The sequence below is a fragment of the Tachypleus tridentatus genome, chromosome 5 (assembly GCF_004210375.1).
Source record: "Tachypleus tridentatus isolate NWPU-2018 chromosome 5, ASM421037v1, whole genome shotgun sequence".
Lineage (NCBI taxonomy): Eukaryota > Metazoa > Arthropoda > Merostomata > Xiphosura > Limulidae > Tachypleus > Tachypleus tridentatus.
The window spans coordinates 49,111,397-49,135,491 of NC_134829.1; the positions used below are offsets into that span (position 1 = coordinate 49,111,397).

At 30.3% G+C, this 24,095-nt stretch overlaps 1 protein-coding gene across 3 annotated transcripts in view; it reads right to left on the reverse strand.

The window, feature by feature from the left end:
• LOC143251121 (uncharacterized) overlaps nucleotides 1-24,095 on the reverse strand; it is a 105,360-nt gene that overhangs the window by 63,176 nt on the left and 18,089 nt on the right. For 2 of the 3 annotated variants that reach the window (XM_076502492.1, XM_076502491.1), the window contains exon 2: nucleotides 10,217-10,352. The exons of the other annotated variant lie outside the window; for it this stretch is intronic. In XM_076502492.1, the coding sequence (XP_076358607.1) occupies nucleotides 10,217-10,234 (18 nt within the window). In that variant the 5' untranslated portion in view covers nucleotides 10,235-10,352. The remainder of the gene's footprint in view (nucleotides 1-10,216; nucleotides 10,353-24,095) is intronic. 3 annotated transcript variants of the gene reach the window in all.

Below are 24,095 nucleotides of genomic sequence, written 5' to 3' on the forward strand. Positions count from 1 at the left end.
GCAATGACGACCGTGCAACTCACTATTGAAACCTCTTGTTGGGCATTTCCTACTCTGTTTAGGACTTCTTTTTCGTATGGTCTTAAACTTTTGATCAACTAGTATTTAGGCTAATTTCACAGTGTTTAGATTTTCCCTATCAAATTTTGAAAAATGTTTTTTATTTTTATTTTCCCTTTTCTTATTTTCATCTTTCGAAGCTTTACTCAAATAAGTGATTGAGTCTAACAAAGCAAAATGCATATTTTTTTCTTTATGTTCATTAGCCTTAGTGTTTTAGCCAGCAGTGTATATAATTCCTAATTGGGTACCTTAGGTGCGTTGTAAAAGTGACTGTCATTCCCGCTATTCAGTTCAAACTTTGTGGCGATTGGTACAGTTATCTAGCTGCTGTTATTCTGGTTAGAAGTTTTGAACTGAATGATCGGCTATACCTGAAATCTAGGGTTTTCTGACTTGGCCAAAAATGCTGTAAGTTCCAATGTAAAAAAGTAATAGTGTGTGTTAGGAATAATCCCTACCAGACTTTACTTTCTAAATCGGTAAGGAACATTGGAAGATTTACTTGCTTGTTTTAACCCAAAGGTGCACAATGGTTGCACCGTATCGAATACTGTCAATTCATGAAAATGGAATAAGCAGGTCAGTTGGTAAACAAACTTGAAAAATAAAAACAAAGAGAAAATTGTTATTTGTATATCGATTCCTCACGGACAAAATAAAATGAAACTTAACAAACATTTTACTCTTACGTGTTGTATTATCTAAAACAACTGTTTTGATTTGGTTCTTACGTGTTGTATTATCTAAAACAACTGTTTTGATTTGATTTGATATCAAACAGAAAGCTACACAACGGGCTACTTGTGAGCTGCCCGTCACGAGTATCAGAAGCCGATATTTAACATTGTAAACTTGCAGATTTACCTCTGATCCACGAGCGGACACATACGTCATAAAACTATTAGTTACGTACATTTCGGCTAAAATGTCTTACAATATTTACAATTAATCATTAAGCAGATAAAGATTCAGTTCTTAAGTTACCCAGTGGCACAGCGGTAACTCTGTGAGCTTATAACAATGGAAAAGATGTTTTGATATCCAAAAGCAGGTAGAACAAAGATATCCCCATGTGTAGCTTTGTTTGTGCTTAACATAAAACCAAAATGGTGTTAAAAGTGAAAAAACAATAACACAAAAACAATGAGGCCAAGAAGAAATGTAAAACAAACGTAAGTTGCTGACTAAATATGTACAAATGAACTTTTCATGTTAAGATTAACTAACCGCGAAGGATTATAAACAAGGTCTTTATTCTAAGCTTCTCAGCGTTTCTAAAAGTTTTTTTATCAACTCGAACTTGCATAAAAATTTGATAAGTTTAGCGAATCAACATCACACGCTTCAGCTTTGTTTTTTCTTATTTCCAGATATTCACGCATGCTCTATCCGTCCTTAATTTTAAAGCAACAAACTTGAAAGCGGGCAGCGAATCAATAGATCCCAACGTTAGGCTATTCTTGTCTATCTAAATAACTGGGATTTGATCGTAATACATATAATTTACCACTGGTCCAAGACTGGGGAGCATTTTTTATTGTTTAAGTAACGAAAAGCGAACAGTGGGCCTGAACGCTCATCACTGAACACGATGGGTATCTTATTGATGGAATTTTATCACGCTAATCAGTGAGTCATGAAAGGTATCTTATTGATGGAAATTAATCACGCTAACCATTGACCCAAGATGGATCACTTATCAATGGCATTTTATCTTGCCAATCATTGACCAACGATAGATCATTTATTGATGGCATTTTATCACGTTAATCAATCTTTGAGCCACGATGGGTCACTTACTGTTGGCATTTCGTCAGGCTAATTGCTGAGCCACACGTAATGTTGACATTTCATCAGGCTAATCGCTGAGCCACACGTAATTTTAGCATTTCATCAGGCTAATCGCTGAGCCACACGTAATTTTAGCATTTTATCAGGCTAATCGCTGAGCCACACGTAATGTTAGCATTTCATCAGGCTAATCGCTGAGCCACACGTAATGTTGGCATTTCATCAGGCTAATCGCTGAGCCACACGTAATGTTGGCATTTCATCAGGCTAATCGCTGAGCCACACGTAATGTTAGCATTTCATCAGGCTAATCGCTGAGCCACACGTAATGTTGGCATTTCATCAGGCTAATCGCTGAGCCACACGTAATGTTAGCATTTCATCAGGCTAATCGCTGAGCCACACGTAATGTTGGCATTTCATCAGGCTAATCGCTGAGCCACACGTAATGTTAGCATTTCATCAGGCTAATCGCTGAGCCACACGTAATGTTAGCATTTCATCAGGCTAATCGCTGAGCCACACGTAATGTTAGCATTTCATCAGGCTAATCGCTGAGCCACACGTAATGTTAGCATTTCATCAGGCTAATCGCTGAGCCACACGTAATGTTAGCATTTCATCAGGCTAATCGCTGAGCCACACGTAATGTTAGCATTTCATCAGGCTAATCGCTGAGCCACACGTAATGTTGGCATTTCATCAGGCTAATCGCTGAGCCACACGTAATGTTAGCATTTCATCAGGCTAATCGCTGAGCCACTCGTAATGTTAGCATTTCATCAGGCTAATCGCTGAGCCACACGTAATGTTAGCATTTCATCAGGCTAATCGCTGAGCCACACGTAATGTTGGCATTTCATCAGGCTAATCGCTGAGCCACACGTAATGTTAGCATTTCATCAGGCTAATCGCTGAGCCACACGTAATGTTGGCATTTCATCAGGCTAATCGCTGAGCCACACGTAATGTTGACATTTCATCAGGCTAATCGCTGAGCCACACGTAATGTTGGCATTTCATCAGGCTAATCGCTGAGCCACACGTAATGTTGACATTTCATCAGGCTAATCGCTGAGCCACACGTAATGTTGACATTTCATCAGGCTAATCGCTGAGCCACACGTAATGTTGACATTTCATCAGGCTAATCGCTGAGCCACACGTAATGTTGACATTTCATCAGGCTAATCGCTGAGCCACACGTAATGTTGACATTTCATCAGGCTAATCGCTGAGCCACTCGTAATGTTAGCATTTCATCAGGCTAATCGCTGAGCCACACGTAATGTTGACATTTCATCAGGCTAGTCGCTGAGCCACTCGTAATGTTGACATTTCCTTCTAATAATATTTAAATTTCGGAGACGCTTTCGGTTTACCAGTGGTTGTCAAACCTCATATCCAAGGTGTTTGTGACAGATTTGAGAAAATTAGTTATTAACAAAAAAAAAACATCTGTGATTTTACTAGATACTTTTTAATTTGTTTTTCTGTCTCTACATCACTTTGAATACTGCATAACTCGTGTTTTGCCACACTTCTGTTCTTCATTCGCTAAGTTAAGCAGAAATGAAATTCAAAATGGCGCACATCAAATATACACAGAAATAAAGGTTCATAATGTAAGATTTATATATATATGTGTGTGGGAGAACCAAGGATAGATCAAAAAGTGCGAAATAATTCACTTTTTGATCACTAATAAACATTAATTTGACTAACAGCCATGTATAGTTTCAGGTTAACAGTACAACCAATATCCTTAGAGTGACTATAATGTAATAAATTGTAAGTGAACGGTCCTGTATCTCTGTTCCATGTGAATAGATAAGACTTTTATTTTTCACACCATACTGACTAGACAAAGGTTCCATTTTTATTCGCGCTGGGGCGACTAATTGCACTTATTCGTTCACACTTACAAATCCCAGTTCGACACATTACGATCTGTGTTTAAACTGAAGGACAGTTTGTCTGCCTTGTATTGTACAATAAATTTCTAAAGAGTTATGGATAATAATACTTAAATATACAAAGCTATAACGTAACTATTGTTTTCAACTAATTAATAGACAATATTCATTTATTTATTAAAAAAAATATAAATAAATACACGTACACATCTTGAAGAACAGAAACGCCCTCTACCTCATGAAAATTCAGGAGATACTCCTTTATGCGCATGCACACTAACTGCATTCTTGGTGGAAGTAAATATTTACATGACTGCATTTGTTAGTATTATGTTTAATAACTATCTGACGAACCAAAATCAGCTCATGCTAACAGCTCTAAGCCTAACATAATTATCTTAACATAAATATTGAAGCGCGTGTGATAATATTAATTAAATTCATTGAGTTACTGAAACGTTACTGGAATCACACAAAGACACAAAGCTCATGTTAATACAGTTTATTTACTTTAAACTTTATTGAAACAAAAAAATTCTAAATAAAATTATTTTGAATTTTTTTAGGCTCTCTAATTTATATCTTAATATCTTGTATTCATTACACATAATACATTTTATTGTATTTTAACGGTCATTACTAGTAGATTAGATACATGCAGGACGAAATTACAAATCTATAAGGTATAATTCTGTAAGTTCATTGTTTGTCCACAAACTCATTGAAACATTATAATTATGGAATATAATTACTATAAGATACTGCAGTTTCCAGGTTGAGAACAAATATTTCCTTTAGTTTAGAGGGTAGTGCAGGGGGATGTAGTTTATAAGTTAATAAAATAAAATAAAAACAAACCCAGTGTGAGTCGGTTGATATTATGACTTTATCAGCAGCTGACTTCTGTGTGTTTTGGCTAGCACGATCCTAGATTCTAGGTAGCTGAGTAATGTATTTATATTATTGCTTGTTTTTTTAAAATTTCGAGCAAAGCTACACGAGGGCTATATACACTAGCCGTCCCTAATTTAGCAGTGTAAGACTAGAGGGAAGGCAGCTAGTCATCACGGCCAACCGCCAACTCTTGGGCTACTCTTTTACCAAAAAATAGTGGGATTGACTGTCACATTATAGCGCCCCTACGTCTGAAAAGGCGAGCATTTTTGGTGCGACAGAGATTCGAACCCGCGACTCTTGGATTACGAGTCGAGTGCCTTAACCACCTGGCCATGCCGGTGCCATATATATTATTCTACCATCCTCTCGCTGTATATATATTTATTTCACTTTTATGTAAAGCTTGAATTCTTCGTATGAATTCTCTGTTGTTTTTTTTTCGTAGAGTATTTCCATGAAATTGTAGAATCAATATAAATTAGTTTTTACGTAATTTGACTTCCGAAGCAAAAACAAGCACCTGCTGTTTTATAAATGTTTGAGCGTAACAGAAATTTAAAGACAGAAGTGAAAAGCGAAGAAGATTTCTTTTAACACAAATAATTCTACGGTTTTAATGTTCCTAAACAATAAACTCAGTAGCTTCTCGCCCTAAATCATCGAGAAATAAATCAGTGGTTTAAAGAATGATTATACTGCAATTACAAAGTGTTTGGAGCTTAAGAGTCTTCAAGTTTTCTTTATCAATAACGGTGAAAGTTATTGATTTTATGACTATTATACCGTGCACTTGTGTTGACTCATATAGAGCGGCGATCACTTGTGCTGTGTTTGATAATACAATCTAAACCTACACGGTTTGATAACATAATCTTATATCACTATTGCAGGATACTACCTTTTAAATTTTCAGCAATCGCGTATCTTAAAACACTGTAGGTTCTTCGAAAAATCAGAAAAGTACTTCTACAATTAAATAGCAAGGGACTGCATATTAATATAAAATAGTCCTGACAGAAATTGGGGCCGTTTTTTTTTTTGGAATTGATATATATTAGAAGTCGATAAAAAGAGTATCGATTTAAAATCTACAGCACTGAAGTGAACCAGCTATGATTGGAAGTTGATTTCACATTCTATCATCATTAAATGAAAATCTATACTCCAGAAATGTTATTATTAAAACCACCGCCAGATGGAGGAGTATAGTTAGTAGAATAGCATTTTTATTTTTAAACGAACCAAGTAGAAGTGAACAACTCATGGGCTTTTATTACAAACATAATGTTAAAATGAGCTGTTAAAAATATAACTATAATACCAGTTACATAATAATATTGAAGTACACAAGCCTATAAAAACATATAGTTCAAGCAGTTTCTATCCTTTTTGTAAATCAATCTTTATTTTTCATATTATAAAACCAAATTTCGTTTAGTTTGTTTTAATTAAAAATGACAAAGCAGGAAGTGAAACAGATCAGAGTCGCTCTTTCCCTCTCTCTATTGTTTCTGTTGGCTCATGACCAAGGCATGCTCTTTCCGAAGACTATAAAATCACTGATATGTGCTGAAGTAATCGAATTGGAGATAGAGAAAAGACATTAATAAAAATGGTCCGCACAATATACATACAGACCACGCTATATGAACGGAATGATAGGTAAACAGTAAAACTGTTTTTCTCCGTTGTTAACTTATAAGTAAAAAAAAAAATGTATATTCAGACTTTTTGTTATGTTTTTGTCGGAAAACGGAAGACATGTGATTACCACTTGTACTTATGATTGTTCAGTACGGAAATGCACCAAGAAGTAAAGCCTACCGCGTTGTAAAACTAAAGTAGATCCAGTCTCATATACGTTCTCACGCAGGACATGTCACTATCTCTCAAATTTCAATTTCCGGTCTCTAAGCAGCATCTACGTCGCTTCACGAAGCAGATGTGACTCATGGGACCTGCGCCTGTTACTAGCTCTACACATGATTAACTTTAGGGACCGTTTCCATCCCAAATAAATTAAAAAGGTGTGTTTATTTTCCAACTTTATCAATTTGAGGTAACGTTTTCCTTGCTTTTAAAATTAAAGAAAAACAAAAACAAAAATGAAACTTAAATATTTTTCATATAGAAAAGTGACATTGGTATGTTTTGGAATAGTTTGCAGTTCTATATAAATATATATAAACAGTTCATAAATTTACTTCTTCATTGATAGACATCATATAAACCCTTCATTCTGCAAAAACTTTGGTCAGTTCTGTATCTTACGTTTTACACATTAAGTCTTGGCTGGAATTAAACGCGTTATTTCTTTGTGTGAAGTACACACACATACACAACTAATTTCAAACAAAAGAAAACGAAATCCAACCAAATCCACCCACCTCTTTACCTATTTATCTGTTTGTCTGTGATGCAAAACATTTCCATATGTTTGTTCATCTTCATTCAAAAAGTACGTCGAAGACGAATACCATTGCATCATTCAGAAAAGATAAACAGTATAACACACATACTAAAGAGAGAGAATCACGTGCACCCTAGTCAAAGAAGTGGCTGCAAAAGTGTGACATAAAAAAATGTGTGTATGTTTATGTATATATATATATATATATATCTTATGTTAGGTTTAATATCTTATTACAGCCTCACGTGTGGAATGAAATTAAAGTGTTTATGAAGATTTAAGTATGTGGTGTAGAAGTCTGCGGAAAAAGAACTTTTACAGGGGCTAGTAATTGCTTCGACAACTTTCTTTGTTTTTTAAGTTCTATTATGCTATTATGCTCTATTAAGTTCTATTATGCTATTTTATCAAAATTCAAAATCCGTTTAGAATTCCAGGTATTGGACTGTTTAAAATTCATTGAAATGACTGAAACATACTTTTTATTCTAATAATTTATTATTTATAATTGTTTTAGACTGAACTGTTTGAAGTAAGCTATATATGCTCACATCTTATGATAACCCATTATATAAATTTAGTATTTTTATTTGTTTTTCTGAATTTCGTGCAAAACTATACGAGGATAATCTGTCCCAGCCGTTCCTAATTTTGAAATGATAGACTAGAAGGAAAGTAGCTAGTGAATATCACTCACTACTCTTCACCAATGAATAGTAGGAGAGACCGCCACATTATAATGCCCTTACGAACATTTTCATAAACAGGTTTCTAACCCACGGCCCTCAGGTTTCGAGTCAAGCCATGCTAAGAGTAACCTTAGTTACCTAGTAATGATATTCTATATAATTAGACCACATTCTTTTTAGAGTAGAATAATAATATGTAATTAACTATCAAACTATTATTTTTAATTAATAGATACATATTTATGCATACTTAATAAGTTATGTACAAAGCTATGAACTCTAGTAGTTAGTCGTAGAATAAAAGAAAAAAATCACTTTTTGTTATTCCCTGTTAACGCTATTAGTAATACTGGTTGGTTATTGAAATTTCACAATTCAGTTGAATTTTTGTTTAAAATGATAACAAAATACATTACCTTGGAAAACAGTGTAAGTAAATTAATTTTCAATAAATATCTTTCTTCTTTCGGCCCGGCATGGCCAGGCGCTTATGGCGTTCGACTCGTAATCTGTCACACGAAACACGCTTTCAAACGTGGGGACGCTATAATCTCACAGTCAATCTCACTATTTGGTGGGTAAAAGAGTAGTCCAAAATTTGGGGGTGGGTGGTGATGACTAACTCCCTTCCTTTTTAGTCTTACACTGCTAAATTAGGGATGGCTAGCGCAAATTGCTCTCTTGTAGCTTTGCGCAAAAAGTCTAAAACAACAGTTTGAGGTTAGTGTGAGAAAATAACTTAATGCTGTTCTTTGTAATCTATGTAAAGTCTGATATCCACTACGACAGAATTATGCACGTGTAGGTATCATTCCATCAATGGTTAAAAGTATTTATAGAAACATAGAATTAAGTTTAATCTATTTTTTTTATAAAATTGCAAGTAAGATATCTAAAATAATTTTGTTCATTATTTTGAATATTTACTGTTCCTTCTGGTCTGTAGCGAGTAAAAGAATCTGATAACTGGTGATAACTTGACATAAATACTCCATAATAATTGATTATTTATCAAAAGCGAAAATGATCTTTAACTGCAAAGTTATAGTAAAATGTCGTTTTTTTAAATTAATAAATACGCGACGTATAATAATCAATATATATTTGGTTTAAGTACGATATTCTGGTATGTCTCCGTCTTTAGCACTAAAAGACGCACGAAAAGGTTTTTTTAATTTCGCGCAAAGTTACACGAAGACTATCTGGGTTAGCCGTCCCTTATTTAGCAGTGTAAGGCTAGAGGGAAGGCAGCTAGTGATCATCACCCACCGCCAACTCTTGGGGTACTTTCTTATACCAACGATTAGTGGAATTGACCGTCACATTATAATGCCCTCACATTTGAAAGGGCGAGCATGTTTGGTGTGACAGGGATTCGAACCCGCGACGTCATGCAGGGCCACTGCACGAAAAGAGATGGTGGTGGCTTCAGGCTGAATATTTTCACCACAGAGTTTGAGATAATATATGTCCTATACATCTCTTATTGTAATTACAAGGAACCTCCACAGTATTGTGTAACCCAGCCATAGAATAAATATATATATTCAAAATAACTCTGTGAGCTCATGGACTGTAATCTGCTTCATATTCTGTCTTTGGTAAATAAATTATTTTAGAGAAAGTGTTGTAAGGACTCGGCTACATGAGTTGCTCTGGAACAATTTCGAGAATTTTCCAACAATATAACTTCTTATTTGAACTTAGCAATCAATTGGCCCAATCAGAAGTTCAACGATACTGTTTCGTTCTAACGACAACGAAAAACGCATTCCACAATCCTTGGACTTCTTTGTAGATTTTGGCTCGCTTGACATTAGATTTTGTTCGCTTCACGGAAAACCGTCCATTAAAAAAATGATTGAACCAAAAACCAAGTCAGAGAAAGCTTGAGATGTTGCTTCTTATTGAAGCATCTCAGAATGACGAAAAATAAAAGAAAAACAATATTTTGTTTCTGTGCATTCAAACAGTTGATATTATCAGTTAGAAAAACAGATCTCTAAAGGAATTTCTTAAATATTTTTAATAACTTTGAACCACCGATGATTTCTGGGAATTAATAAACCTTTTATCAGTTAGAAAAACAGATCTCTAAAGGAATTTCTTAAATATTTTTAATAACTTTGTACCACTGATGATTTCTGGGAATTAATAAACCTTCTTCACTTTCAGCTATCTTGAAATTTTTATTACGTATTGAAAGTATTTTAATGAATTGGGGAATCTTTGAATTTCAATTTTTCCTGTTAACCATCTGAAAACAATTATTCTTTCAAGCATATTCTGGAAGGGTGTACCCTTTAGACATGGTTACCAAGCACTGTTGATTAGAAAGCTCTCTTAAAATCCTAACTTATAGAGAACAGTTAACATGTACTAAAACTCTGAATTTCGTAGTTAGTGAACAGGGTTCGAGCCCGTATAGCATCATAAACAATTCACACTACCTTGAGTTGTGAGACCATTATAAGAGTGATAGTCAGTCTCTTAGCGTAGATGTTCTGTCGTAAGGTGCTGCCGCTGGGCTTCCTTCCTTCAGGTCAGCATATCAAAATTAAAGATGACGGCGGACAGCATTAGTAGCTTTGACACAATTACAAAATACGATTATAAACGTCTCTTTACACAATGTTTAAGGCGGTCATATTGATAGATTAGAAACTGAAGCTGGTATGACATTTTCATTAGACGACTCAAACTTATTTCAGGAAACAAAAATAAACACGTGTTTGAGAAATTACATAATGAAGTCGGGTTGTCCCAGTTGATGGTAAACAAGATAAAATCTCTTTTTATTGGATATATAATTATGAAATGGAGAGAACACAAAATGTTATTATTAACTGTTACACACTGTGTAACATTTTACCAACTGTTTACACGGAGTAAACAGAAATATAACGTAATGTTACAGATGACAAAGGTTTTACAAATATAACGTAATGTTACAGATGACAAAGGTTTTACAAGCTTGTTTGTTCTTAAATTTCGTGCAAAGCTACACTAGGGCTATCTGTGCTAACCGTCCCTAATTTAGCAGTGTATGACTAAGGAAAGACAGATAGTCATCACCACCCACCACCAATTCTTGGGTTACTCTTTTGCTAACGAATAGTGGGATTGACCGTCACATTACAAGATCCTCACGGCTGAAAGGGCGAGCATGTTTGGTGTGGCGGGGATTCGAACCCGCGACCCACAGATTAAGAGTGGAGTACCTTAATACCTGGTCATGCCGGGCCAGTTTTACAACTTACATTACTAAATATTGCAGCTGGTTAATGTTGCAAAAGCAGAGATTTTATCAAATCAGCTGAAAAAGCGTAAATAATGATATTAAATAATGATAATCTGAAAATAAATGATTTAACCAACGATATAAATAAATGTTACAGACAAAACAGGCCTAAACAGCGATATTACTAAACTTTATAACTAGAAAAGGTGTAAATGTTATATCTGAGACTGAGTGAAAGCGATAACGCTAAATAATAAAGTTGACTACTGAAAAAGAACTTCATTTATCACTGCAACAGTTTATCATATGGTAAAAACTAAAATTGCGAGGTAATTTGCAAAATCTAATTACATTTTGTTGGTTGTAATTCTAACGTCATCTGTAATACTCAATATTTTTGTTTATGCAAGTGACGAATAAATAAATCATTTTCATCGCTACAACAAACAAAACGTTACTAGTAAACTGTTCTAGGTTATCACGTAAATAGAAAGCAAATTAATTTCTTAGTTTAAAATCGGTAGCTCGTTATAAGATCAATCGTACAGAATTCTAAATACAAGAGTAAAAACATTACTAAACTTACAGATTACTGAAGTCAGCTAATATTATTACTAAACTTATAGATTACTAGGAGTCAGCTAATAATATTACTAAACTTACAGATTACTGAAGTCAGCTAATATTATTACTAAACTTACAGATTACTCAAGTCAGCTAATATTATTACTAAACTTATAGATTACTAGGAGTCAGCTAATAATATTACTAAACTTACAGATTACTGAAGTCAGCTAATAATATTACTAAACTTACAGATTACTGAAGTCAGCTAATATTATTACTAAACTTACAGATTACTCAAGTCAGCTAATAGTATTACTAAACTTATAGATTGCTAGGAGTCAGCTAATAGTATTACTAAACTTATAGATTACTAGGAGTCAGCTAATAATATTACTAAACTTATAGATTAATAGGAGTCAGCTAATAGTATTACTAAACTTATAGATTGCTAGGAGTCAACTAATAATATTACTAAACTTATAGATTACTAGGAGTCAACTAATAATATTACTAAACTTATAGATTAATAGGAGTCAGCTAATAGTATTACTAAACTTATAGATTGCTAGGAGTCAGCTAATAATATTACTAAACTTATAGATTGCTAGGAGTCAGCTAATAGTATTACTAAACTTATATATTACTAGGAGTCAACTAGTTTGTTTTTAGAATTTTTGGAGTACAATGAATTAGAACAAACTAACCGTCTACATTACCAAAATTCCAATAGTAACTGTTGGGAGCTTCCTCAGAACAAATGGTTATTAATTAAGTTTCCAAGTTCCTATCAGTAAACCAGCAGTAATAATTAACTTCTAGATCAATTTGCACCACAAGATATGTAACTAATTTTAACACTACTGAAAGTCCAGTACCGATATTATTGAAGTTCTCAAAATTACATTACTAAACGTTTGAATTTTCAAGAATTCAAAAGCAACATATTAATATTTAAATCACTTAGCTTATAATCAGTGATATTACTAAAACCGTAGATTAAAAAGACTCAGACAGCGATAACACTAGCTTTCAGATCATGAGTAAAACACTGATAACATTAACTTTCTAGATTATAAAAAGTCTGACACTGATAAAAGTAACTTTCAGATTATAAAGAGTCAGACACTGATAACATAAACTTTCAGAATATAAAATGTCAGGGACTGATAACGCTAACTTTCAGATTATGAGGAATTAAACCTTGTACACTAACTGTCAGATTATAAAGAGTTAGAGAATTAAAGCACTAACTTTCAGATTATAAAGAGTCAGAAACTATTAGCGCTGGCTTTCAGATTATGAAGAATCAGATACTGATAACACTAACTTTCTAGATTATATAAATGAAACACTTTGAAAAGCAGCTTTTGATATTACGAAGAGTGAAACATTGATTACACTAACTTCCTAGATTATAAAGCGTCGGGCATTCATAACATTAAATTTCTATATTATAAAAAGTCAGAAAATGATAACACTAACTTTCAGATTATAAAGAGTAGGACACTAATATCGCTGACTTTCTGATTATAAAGAGTCATACACTGATTACTCTAACTTTCAGATTATAAAGAGTCAAACACTGAATACTCTAACTTTCAGATTATAAAGAGTAGGACACGAATATTGCTGACTTTCAGATTATAAAGAGTCATACACTGATTATTCTAACTTTCAGATTATAAAGAGTCAAACACTGATTACTCTAACTTTTAGATTATAAAGAGTCAAACACTGAAAATACTAACATTGAAATTATAAAGAGTCAGAGACTGATAACAGTAAATTTCTGATTATAAAGAGCGAGACACTGATAACACCAGGTGTTTAGATTATAAAGCGTTAGAGACTGATAACACTATCTTTCAGAATATAAAGAATCAAACAAGAACATTAACTTTCTAGATTATGAAGAGTCAAACTCTGATAACAATGGGTTTCAGATTATGAAGAGAAAACACTGATAACACTAACTTTCTACATTATTATAGAAATCAAACACTTATAACACCAACTTTCAGATTATAAAGCGTCAAACAATGATAACAGTAACGTTCTAGATTATAAAGAGTCAGAGAATTATAACACTAACTTTGAGATTATAAAGAGTCACACACTGATAACACTAACTTTCTACATTATTATAAAAATTAAACACTTATAACACCAACTTTTAGATTATAAAGAATCAAACACACGTAACACTAACTTTCAGATTATAAAAAGTCAGAGACTAATAACACTACGTTTCACATGAGAAAGAGTCAAAAACTCATAAAATTAACTCTCTAGATTATAAAGAGTCACACACTAATGACAACACTAATTTTCAGATTATGAAAAATCAAACACTGATAACACTAATTTTCTAGATGATAAAGAGTCACAAACTGATATCACTAACTTTCTAGATTATACAGAGTCAAACACTCAGGCCCCTAATTTTATAGATTTTAAAGACTCAGACAATGATGACATTAAGTTTTAGAGTATAGTGCGTAAAATACTGATAACATTAACACTCAGAGTGAAAAAGAGTCAGACTCTAATAAGACTAATTTTCTAGATTATGAAAAGTGAAACACTAACTTTTAGAATAGTAAAAGTCAGACGGTGATAACACTAACTTTCACATTATAAAGATGCAAACATTAAGAATACTAACTTTAAAATGATAAATAGTCAGACACTGATAAAAGTTACTTCCTAGATTATAAAGATTCAGAGAAAGATACAGCGACTATCAATTTATAAAGAATGAGACACTGATAACACTAAATTTCTAGATTATAGAGTAAGGCAATGATAACACAAGGTTCGTAGTTTATAAATAGTAAGACAATGATAACACTAGTTTGTAGATTACAAATAGTAAGACAATGATAACACAAGATTTGTAGATTATAAATAGTAAGACAATGATAACACCAGGTTTGTAGATTATAAATAGTAAGACAATGATAACACTAGGTTTCTAGATTATAAATAGAAAGACAATGATAACACAAGGTTTGTAGATTATAAATAGTAAGACAATGATAACACAAGGTTTGTAGATTATAAATAGAAAGACAATGATAACACAAGGTTTGTAGATTATAAATAGTAACACAATGATAACACAAGGTTTGTAGATTATAAATAGAAAGACAATGATAACACTAGTTTGTAGATTATAAATAGTAAGACAATGATAACACAAGGTTTGTAGATTATAAATAGTAAGACAATGATAAAATTAGTTTATAGATTATAAATAGTAAAACAATAATAACACTAGTTTCTAAATTATAAATAGTAAGACAATGATAATATTAGTTTGTAGATTATAAATTGTAAGACAATGATAACACTAAATTTCTAGATTATAAAGAGTAAGGCAATGATAACACAAGGTTCGTAGTTTATAAATAGTAAGACAATGATAACACTAGTTTGTAGATTACAAGTAGTAAGACAATGATTAAAAAACAAGGTTCGTAGTTTATAAATAGTAAGACAATGATAACACTAGTTTGTAGATTACAAGTAGTAAGACAATGATAACACAAGGTTTGTAGATTATAAAGAGTAAGGCAATGATAACACCAGGTTTGTAGATTATAAAGAGTAAGGCAATGATAACACTAGTTTGTAGATTACAAGTAGTAAGACAATGATAACACAAGGTTTGTAGATTATAAATAGTAAGACAATGATAACACTAGTTTGGAGATTATAAATAGTAAAACAATGATAACACAAGGTTTGTAGATTATAAATAATAAGACAATGATAACACAAGGTTTGTAGATTATAAATAATAAGACAATGATAACACAAGGTTTGTAGATTATAAATAATAGGACAACGATAACACAAGGTTTGTAGATTATAAATAGTAAGACAATGATAACACAAGGTTTGTAGATTATGAATAGTAAGACAATGATAACACTAGTTTGGAGATTATAAATAGTAAAACAATGATAACACAAGGTTTGTAGATTATAAATACTAAGACAATGATAACACTAGTTTGTAGATTAGAAATAGTAAGACAATGAAAATACAAGGTTTGTAGATTATAAATAGAAAGACAATGATAACACTAGTTTGTAGATTATAAAGAGTAAAACAATGATTACACAAGGTTTGTAGATTATTATTAGTAAGACAATGATAACACAAGTTTGCAGATTATAAATAGTAAGACAATGATAACACCAGGTGTTTATATTATAAAACGTTAGAGACAGATAACACTATCTTTCACAATATAAAGAATCAAACAAGAACATTAACTTTCTAGATTATGAAGAGTCAAACTCTGATAACAATGGGTTTCAGATTATGAAGAGAAAACACTGATAACACTAACTTTTTAGATTATGAAGAGTCAAACTCTGATAACAATGGGTTTCAGATTATGAAGAGAAAACACTGATAACACTAACTTTCTATATTATTATAGAAATAAACACTTATAACACCAACTTTCAGATTATAAAGCGTCAAACAATGATAACAGTAACGTTCTAGATTATAAAGAGTCAGAGAATGATACAGCGACTATCAATTTATAAAGAATGAGACACTAATAACACTAAATTTCTAGATTATAAAGAGTAAGGAATGATAACACAAGGTTCGTAGTTTATAAATAGTAAGACAATGATAACACTAGTTTGTAGATTACAAATAGTAAGACAATGATAACACAAGATTTGTAGATTATAAATAGTAAGGAATGATAACACAAGGTCCGTAGTTTATAAATAGTAAGACAATGATAACACTAGTTTGTAGATTACAAATAGTAAGACAATGATAACACAAGATTTGTAGATTATAAATAGTAAGACAATGATAACACCAGGTTTGTAGATTATAAATAGTAAGACAATGATAACACAAGGTTTGTAGATTATAAAGAGAAAGGCAATGATAACACTAGTTTGTAGATTATAAATAGTAAGACAATGATAACACAAGGTTTGTAGATTATAAATAGTATGGCAATGATAACACTAGTTTATAAAATATAAATAGTAAGACAATGATAACACAAGGTTTGTAGATTACAAAGAGTAAGGCAATGATAACACAAGTTTGTAGATTATAAATAGTAAGACAATGATAACACCAGGTTTGTAGATTATAAATAGAAAGAGAATGATAACACTAGTTTGTAGATTATAAATAGTAAGACAATGATAACACTAGTTTGTAGATTATAAATAGAAAAAGAATGATAACACTAGTTGTAGATTATAAATAGTAAGACAATGACAACACAAGGTTTGTAGATTATAAATAGTAAGACAATGATAACACTAGTTTGTAGATTAAAAATAGTAAGACAATGATAACACAAGGTTTGTAGATTATAAAAAGTAAGACAATGATAACACTAGTTTGTAGATTATAAATAGTAAGACAATGATAACACAAGGTTTGTAGATTATAAATAGTATGGCAATGATAACACTAGTTTGTAGATTATAAATAGAAAGACAATGATAACACTAGTTTGTAGATTATAAATAGTAAGACAATGATAACACTAGTTTGTAATTTATAAATAGTAAGACAATGATAACACATGGTTTGTAGATTATAAATAGTAAGACAATGATAACACTAGTTTGTAGATTAAAAATAGTAAGACAATGATAACACAAGGTTTGTAGATTATAAATAGTAAGACAATGATAACACTAGTTTGTAAATTATAAATAGTAAGACAATGATAACACAAGGTTTGTAGATTATAAATAGTATGGCAATGATAACACTAGTTTGTAGATTATAAATAGTAAGGCAATGATAACACAAGGTTTGTAGATTATAAATAGTAAGACAATGATAACACTAGGTTTATAGATTATAAATAGTAAGACAATGATAACACAAGGTTTGTAGATTATAAATAGTAAGACAATGATAACACTAGGTTTATAGATTATAAATAGTAAGACAATGATAACACAAGGTTTGTAGATTATAAATAGTAAGACAATGATAACACTAGTTTGTAGATTATAAATAATAAGACAATGATAACACAAGGTTTGTAGATTATAAATAGTATGGCAATGATAACACTAGTTTATAAAATATAAATAGTAAGACAATGATAACACAAGGTATGTAGATTACAAAGAGTAAGACAATGATAACACAAGATTTGTAGATTATAAATAGTAGGGAATGATAACACAAGGTTCGTAGTTTATAAATAGTAAGACAATGATAACACTAAATTGTAGATTACAAATAGTAAGACAATGATAACACAAGATTTGTAGATTATAAATAGTAAGGAATGATAACACAAGGTTCGTAGTTTATAAATAGTAAGACAATGATAACAATAGTTTGTAGATTACAAATAGTAAGACAATGATAACACAAGATTTGTAGATTATAAATAGTAAAACAATGATAACACCAGGTTTGTAGATTATAAATAGTAAGACAATGATAACACAAGGTTTGTAGATTATAAAGAGAAAGGCAATGATAACACTAGGTTTCTAGATTATAAATAGTAAGACAATGATAACACTACCTTGTAGATTATAAATAATAAGACAATGATAACACAAGGTTTGTAGATTATAAATAGTAAGACAATGATAACACCAGGTTTGTAGATTATAAATAGAAAGAGAATGATAACACTAGTTTGTAGATTATAAATAGTAAGACAATGATAACCTTAGTTTGTAGATTATAAATAGTAAGACAATGATAACACAAAGTTTGTAAATTATAAATAGTAAGACAATGATAACACAAGGTTTGTAGATTATAAATAGTATGGCAATGATAACACTAGTTTGTAGATTATAAATAGTAAGGCAATGATAACACAAGGTTTGTAGATTATAAATAGTAAGACAATGATAACACTAGGTTTATAGATTATAAATAGTAAGACAATGATAACACAAGGTTTGTAGATTATAAATAGTAAGACAATGATAACACTAGGTTTATAGATTATAAATAGTAAGACAATGATAACACAAGGTTTGTAGATTATAAATAGTAAGACAATGATAACACTAGTTTGTAGATTATAAATAATAAGACAATGATAACACAAGGTTTGTAGATTATAAATAGTATGGCAATGATAACACTAGTTTATAAAATATAAATAGTAAGACAATGATAACACAAGGTATGTAGATTACAAAGAGTAAGACAATGATAACACAAGATTTGTAGATTATAAATAGTAGGGAATGATAACACAAGGTTTGTAGATTATAAATAGTAGACAATTATAAATAGTAAGACAATGATAACACTAAATTGTAGATTACAAATAGTAAGACAATGATAACACAAGATTTGTAGATTATAAATAGTAAGGAATGATAACACAAGGTTCGTAGTTTATAAATAGTAAGACAATGATAACACTAGTTTGTAGATTACAAATAGTAAGACAATGATAACACAAGATTTGTAGATTATAAATAGTAAGACAATGATAACACCAGGTTTGTAGATTATAAATAGTAAGACAATGATAACACAAGGTTTGTAGATTATAAAGAGAAAGGCAATGATAACACTAGGTTTCTAGATTATAAATAGTAAGACAATGATAACACTACCTTGTAGATTATAAATAATAAGACAATGATAACACAAGGTTTGTAGATTATAAATAGTAAGACAATGATAACACCAGGTTTGTAGATTATAAATAGAAAGAGAATGATAACACTAGTTTGTAGATTATAAATAGTAAGACAATGATAACCTTAGTTTGTAGATTATAAATAGTAAGACAATGATAACACAAAGTTTGTAGATTATAAATAGTAAGACAATGATAACACTAGTTTGTAGATTAAAAATAGTAAGACAATGATAACACAAGGTTTGTAGATTATAAATAGTAAGACAATGATAACACAATGTTTGTAGATTATAAATAGTATGGCAATGATAACACTAGTTTATAAAATATAAATAGTAAGACAATGATAACACAAGGTTTGTAGATTACAAAGAGTAAGTCAATGATAACAATAGTTTGTAGATTATAAAGAGTAAGGCAATGATAACACAAGTTTGTAGATTATAAATAGTAAGACAATGATAACACTAGGTTTGTAGATTATAAAGAGTAAAACAATGATAACACTAGGTTTGTAGATTGTAAATAGCAAGACAATGATAACACTAGTTTGTAGATTATAAAGAGTAAGACAATGATAACACTAGTTTGTAGATTATAAATAGTAAGGCAATGATAACACAAGGTTTGTAGATTATAAAGAGTAAGATAATGATAACACAAGGTTTGTAGATTACAAAGAGTAAGACAATGATAACACTAGTTTGTAGATTATAAAGAGTAAGGCAATGATAACACAAGTTTGTAGATTATAAATAGTAAGACAATGATAACACTAGGTTTGTAGATTATAAATAGTAAGACAATGATAACACTAGGTTTGTAGATTATAAATAGCAAGACAATGATAACACTAGGTTTATAGATTATAAATAGTAAGACAATGATAACACAAGGTTTGTAGATTATAAATAGTAAGACAATGATAACACTAGGTTTATAGATTATAAATAGCAAGACAATGATAACACAAGGTTTGTAGATTATAAAGAGTAAGGCAATGATAACACAAGTTTGTAGATTATAAATAGTAAGACAATGATAACACTAGGTTTGTAGATTATAAATAGTAAGACAATGATAACACTAGGTTTGTAGATTATAAATAGTAAGACAATGATAACACTAGGTTTGTAGATTATAAATAGTAAGACAATGATAACACAAAGTTTGTAGATTATAAATAGTAAGACAATGATAACACTAGTTTGTAGATTAAAAATAGTAAGACAATGATAACACAAGGTTTGTAGATTATAAATAGTAAGACAATGATAACACTAGTTTGTAGATTATAAAAGGTAAGACAATGATAACACAATGTTTGTAGATTATAAATAGTATGGCAATGATAACACTAGTTTATAAAATATAAATAGTAAGACAATGATAACACAAGGTTTGTAGATTACAAAGAGTAAGACAATGATAACACTAGGTTTGTAGATTGTAAATAGCAAGACAATGATAACACTAGTTTGTAGATTATAAAGAGTAAGACAATGATAACACTAGTTTGTAGATTATAAATAGTAAGGCAATGATAACACAAGGTTTGTAGATTATAAAGAGTAAGATAATGATAACACAAGGTTTGTAGATTACAAAGAGTAAGACAATGATAACACTAGTTTGTAGATTATAAAGAGTAAGGCAATGATAACACAAGTTTGTAGATTATAAATAGTAAGACAATGATAACACTAGGTTTGTAGATTATAAATAGTAAGACAATGATAACACTAGGTTTGTAGATTATAAATAGCAAGACAATGATAACACTAGGTTTATAGATTATAAATAGTAAGACAATGATAACACAAGGTTTGTAGATTATAAATAGTAAGACAATGATAACACTAGGTTTATAGATTATAAATAGCAAGACAATGATAACACAAGGTTTGTAGATTATAAAGAGTAAGGCAATGATAACACAAGTTTGTAGATTATAAATAGTAAGACAATGATAACACTAGGTTTGTAGATTATAAATAGTAAGACAATGATAACACTAGGTTTGTAGATTATAAATAGTAAGACAATGATAACACTAGGTTTGTAGATTATAAATAGCAAGACAATGATAACACTAGGTTTATAGATTATAAATAGTAAGACAATGATAACACAAGGTTTGTAGATTATAAATAGTAAGACAATGATAACACTAGGTTTATAGATTATAAATAGTAAGACAATGATAACACAAGGTTTGTAGATTATAAAGAGTAAGGCAATGATAACACAAGTTTGTAGATTATAAATAGAAGGACAATGATAACACTAGGTTTGTAGATTATAAATAGTAAGACAATGATAACACTAGGTTTGTAGATTATAAATAGTAAGACAATGATAACACTAGTTTGTAGATTATAAATAGTAAGACAATGATAACACTAGTTTGTAGATTATAAATAGTAAGACAATGATAACACTAGTTTGTAGATTATAAAGAGTAAGACAATGATAACACAAGGTTTGTAGATTATAAAGAGTAAGGCAATGATAACACATGTTTGTAGATTATAAATAGTAAGACAATGATAACACTAGGTTTGTAGATTATAAATAGTAAGACAATGATAACACTAGGTTTATAGATTATAAATAGTAAGACAATGATAACACTAGGTTTGTAGATTATAAATAGCAAGACAATGATAACACTAGGTTTATAGATTATAAATAGTAAGACAATGATAACACTAGGTTTGTAGATTATAAATAGCAAGACAATGATAACCTTAGTTTGTAGATTATAAATAGTAAGACAATGATAACACAAAGTTTGTAGATTATAAATAGTAAGACAATGATAACACTAGTTTGTAGATTAAAAATAGTAAGACAATGATAACACAAGGTTTGTAGATTATAAATAGTAAGACAATGATAACACAATGTTTGTAGATTATAAATAGTATGGCAATGATAACACTAGTTTATAAAATATAAATAGTAAGACAATGATAACACAAGGTTTGTAGATTACAAAGAGTAAGTCAATGATAACAATAGTTTGTAGATTATAAAGAGTAAGGCAATGATAACACAAGTTTGTAGATTATAAATAGTAAGACAATGATAACACTAGGTTTGTAGATTATAAAGAGTAAAACAATGATAACACTAGGTTTGTAGATTATAAATAGCAAGACAATGATAACACTAGTTTGTAGATTATAAAGAGTAAGACAATGATAACACTAGTTTGTAGATTATAAATAGTAAGGCAATGATAACACAAGGTTTGTAGATTATAAAGAGTAAGATAATGATAACACAAGGTTTGTAGATTACAAAGAGTAAGACAATGATAACACTAGTTTGTAGATTATAAAGAGTAAGGCAATGATAACACAAGTTTGTAGATTATAAAGAGTAAGACAATGATAACACTAGGTTTGTAGATTATAAATAGTAAGACAATGATAACACTAGGTTTGTAGATTATAAATAGCAAGACAATGATAACACTAGTTTGTAGATTATAAATAGTAAGACAATGATAACACTAGGTTTGTAGATTACAAAGAGTAAAACAATAATTACACTAGGTTTGTAAATTATAAATAGTAGGACAATGATAACACAAAGTTTGTAGATTATTAAGAGTAAGACAATGATAACACAAGGTTTGTAGATTACAAAGAGTAAGACAATGATAACACTAGTTTCTAGATTATAAAGAGTAAGGCAATGATAACACAAGTTTGTAGATTCTAAATAGTAAGACAATGATAACACTAGGTTTATAGATTATAAATAGTAAGACAATGATAACACAAGGTTTGTAGATTATAAATAGTATGGCAATGATAACACTAGTTTGTAGATTATAAATAGTAAGACAATGATAACACTAGTTTGTAGATTATAAATAGTAAGACAATGATAACACAAGGTTTGTAGATTATAAATAGTAAGACAATGATAACACTAGGTTTATAGATTATAAATAGTAAGACAATGATAATACAAGGTTTGTAGATTATAAATAGTAAGACAATGATAACACTAGGTTTATAGATTATAAATAGTAAGACAATGATAACACAAGGTTTGTAGATTATAAATAGTAAGACAATGATAACACAAGGTTTGTAGATTATAAAGAGTAAGACAATGATAACACAAGGTTTGTAAATTATAAATAGTAAGACAATGATAACACTAGTTTTCATATTATAAATAGTAAGACAATGATAACACTAGGTTTGTAGATTATAAATAGCAAGACAATGATAACACTAGTTTGTAGATTATAAATAGTAAGACAATGATAACACTAGGTTTGTAGATTATAAATAGTAAGACAATGATAACACAAGGTTTGTAGATTACAAAGAGTAAGACAATGATAACACTAGTTTGTAGATTATAAAGAGTAAGGCAATGATAACACAAGTTTGTAGATTATAAATAGTAAGACAATGATAACACCAGGTTTGTAGATTATAAATAGTAAGACAATGATAACACTAGGTTTGTAGATTATAAATAGCAAGACAATGATAACACTAGTTTGTAGATTATAAAGAGTAAGACAATGATAACACTAGTTTGTAGATTATAAATAGTAAGGCAATGATAACACAAGGTTTGTAGATTATAAAGAGTAAGACAATGATAACACTAGTTTTCATATTATAAATAGTAAGACAATGATAACACTAGGTTTGTAGATTATAAATAGCAAGACAATGATAACACTAGTTTGTAGATTATAAATAGTAAGACAATGATAACACTAGGTTTGTAGATTACAAAGAGTAAAACAATAATAACACTAGGTTTGTAAATTATAAATAGTAAGACAATGATTAGACAAAGTTTGTAGATTATTAAGAGTAAGACAATGATAACACAAGGT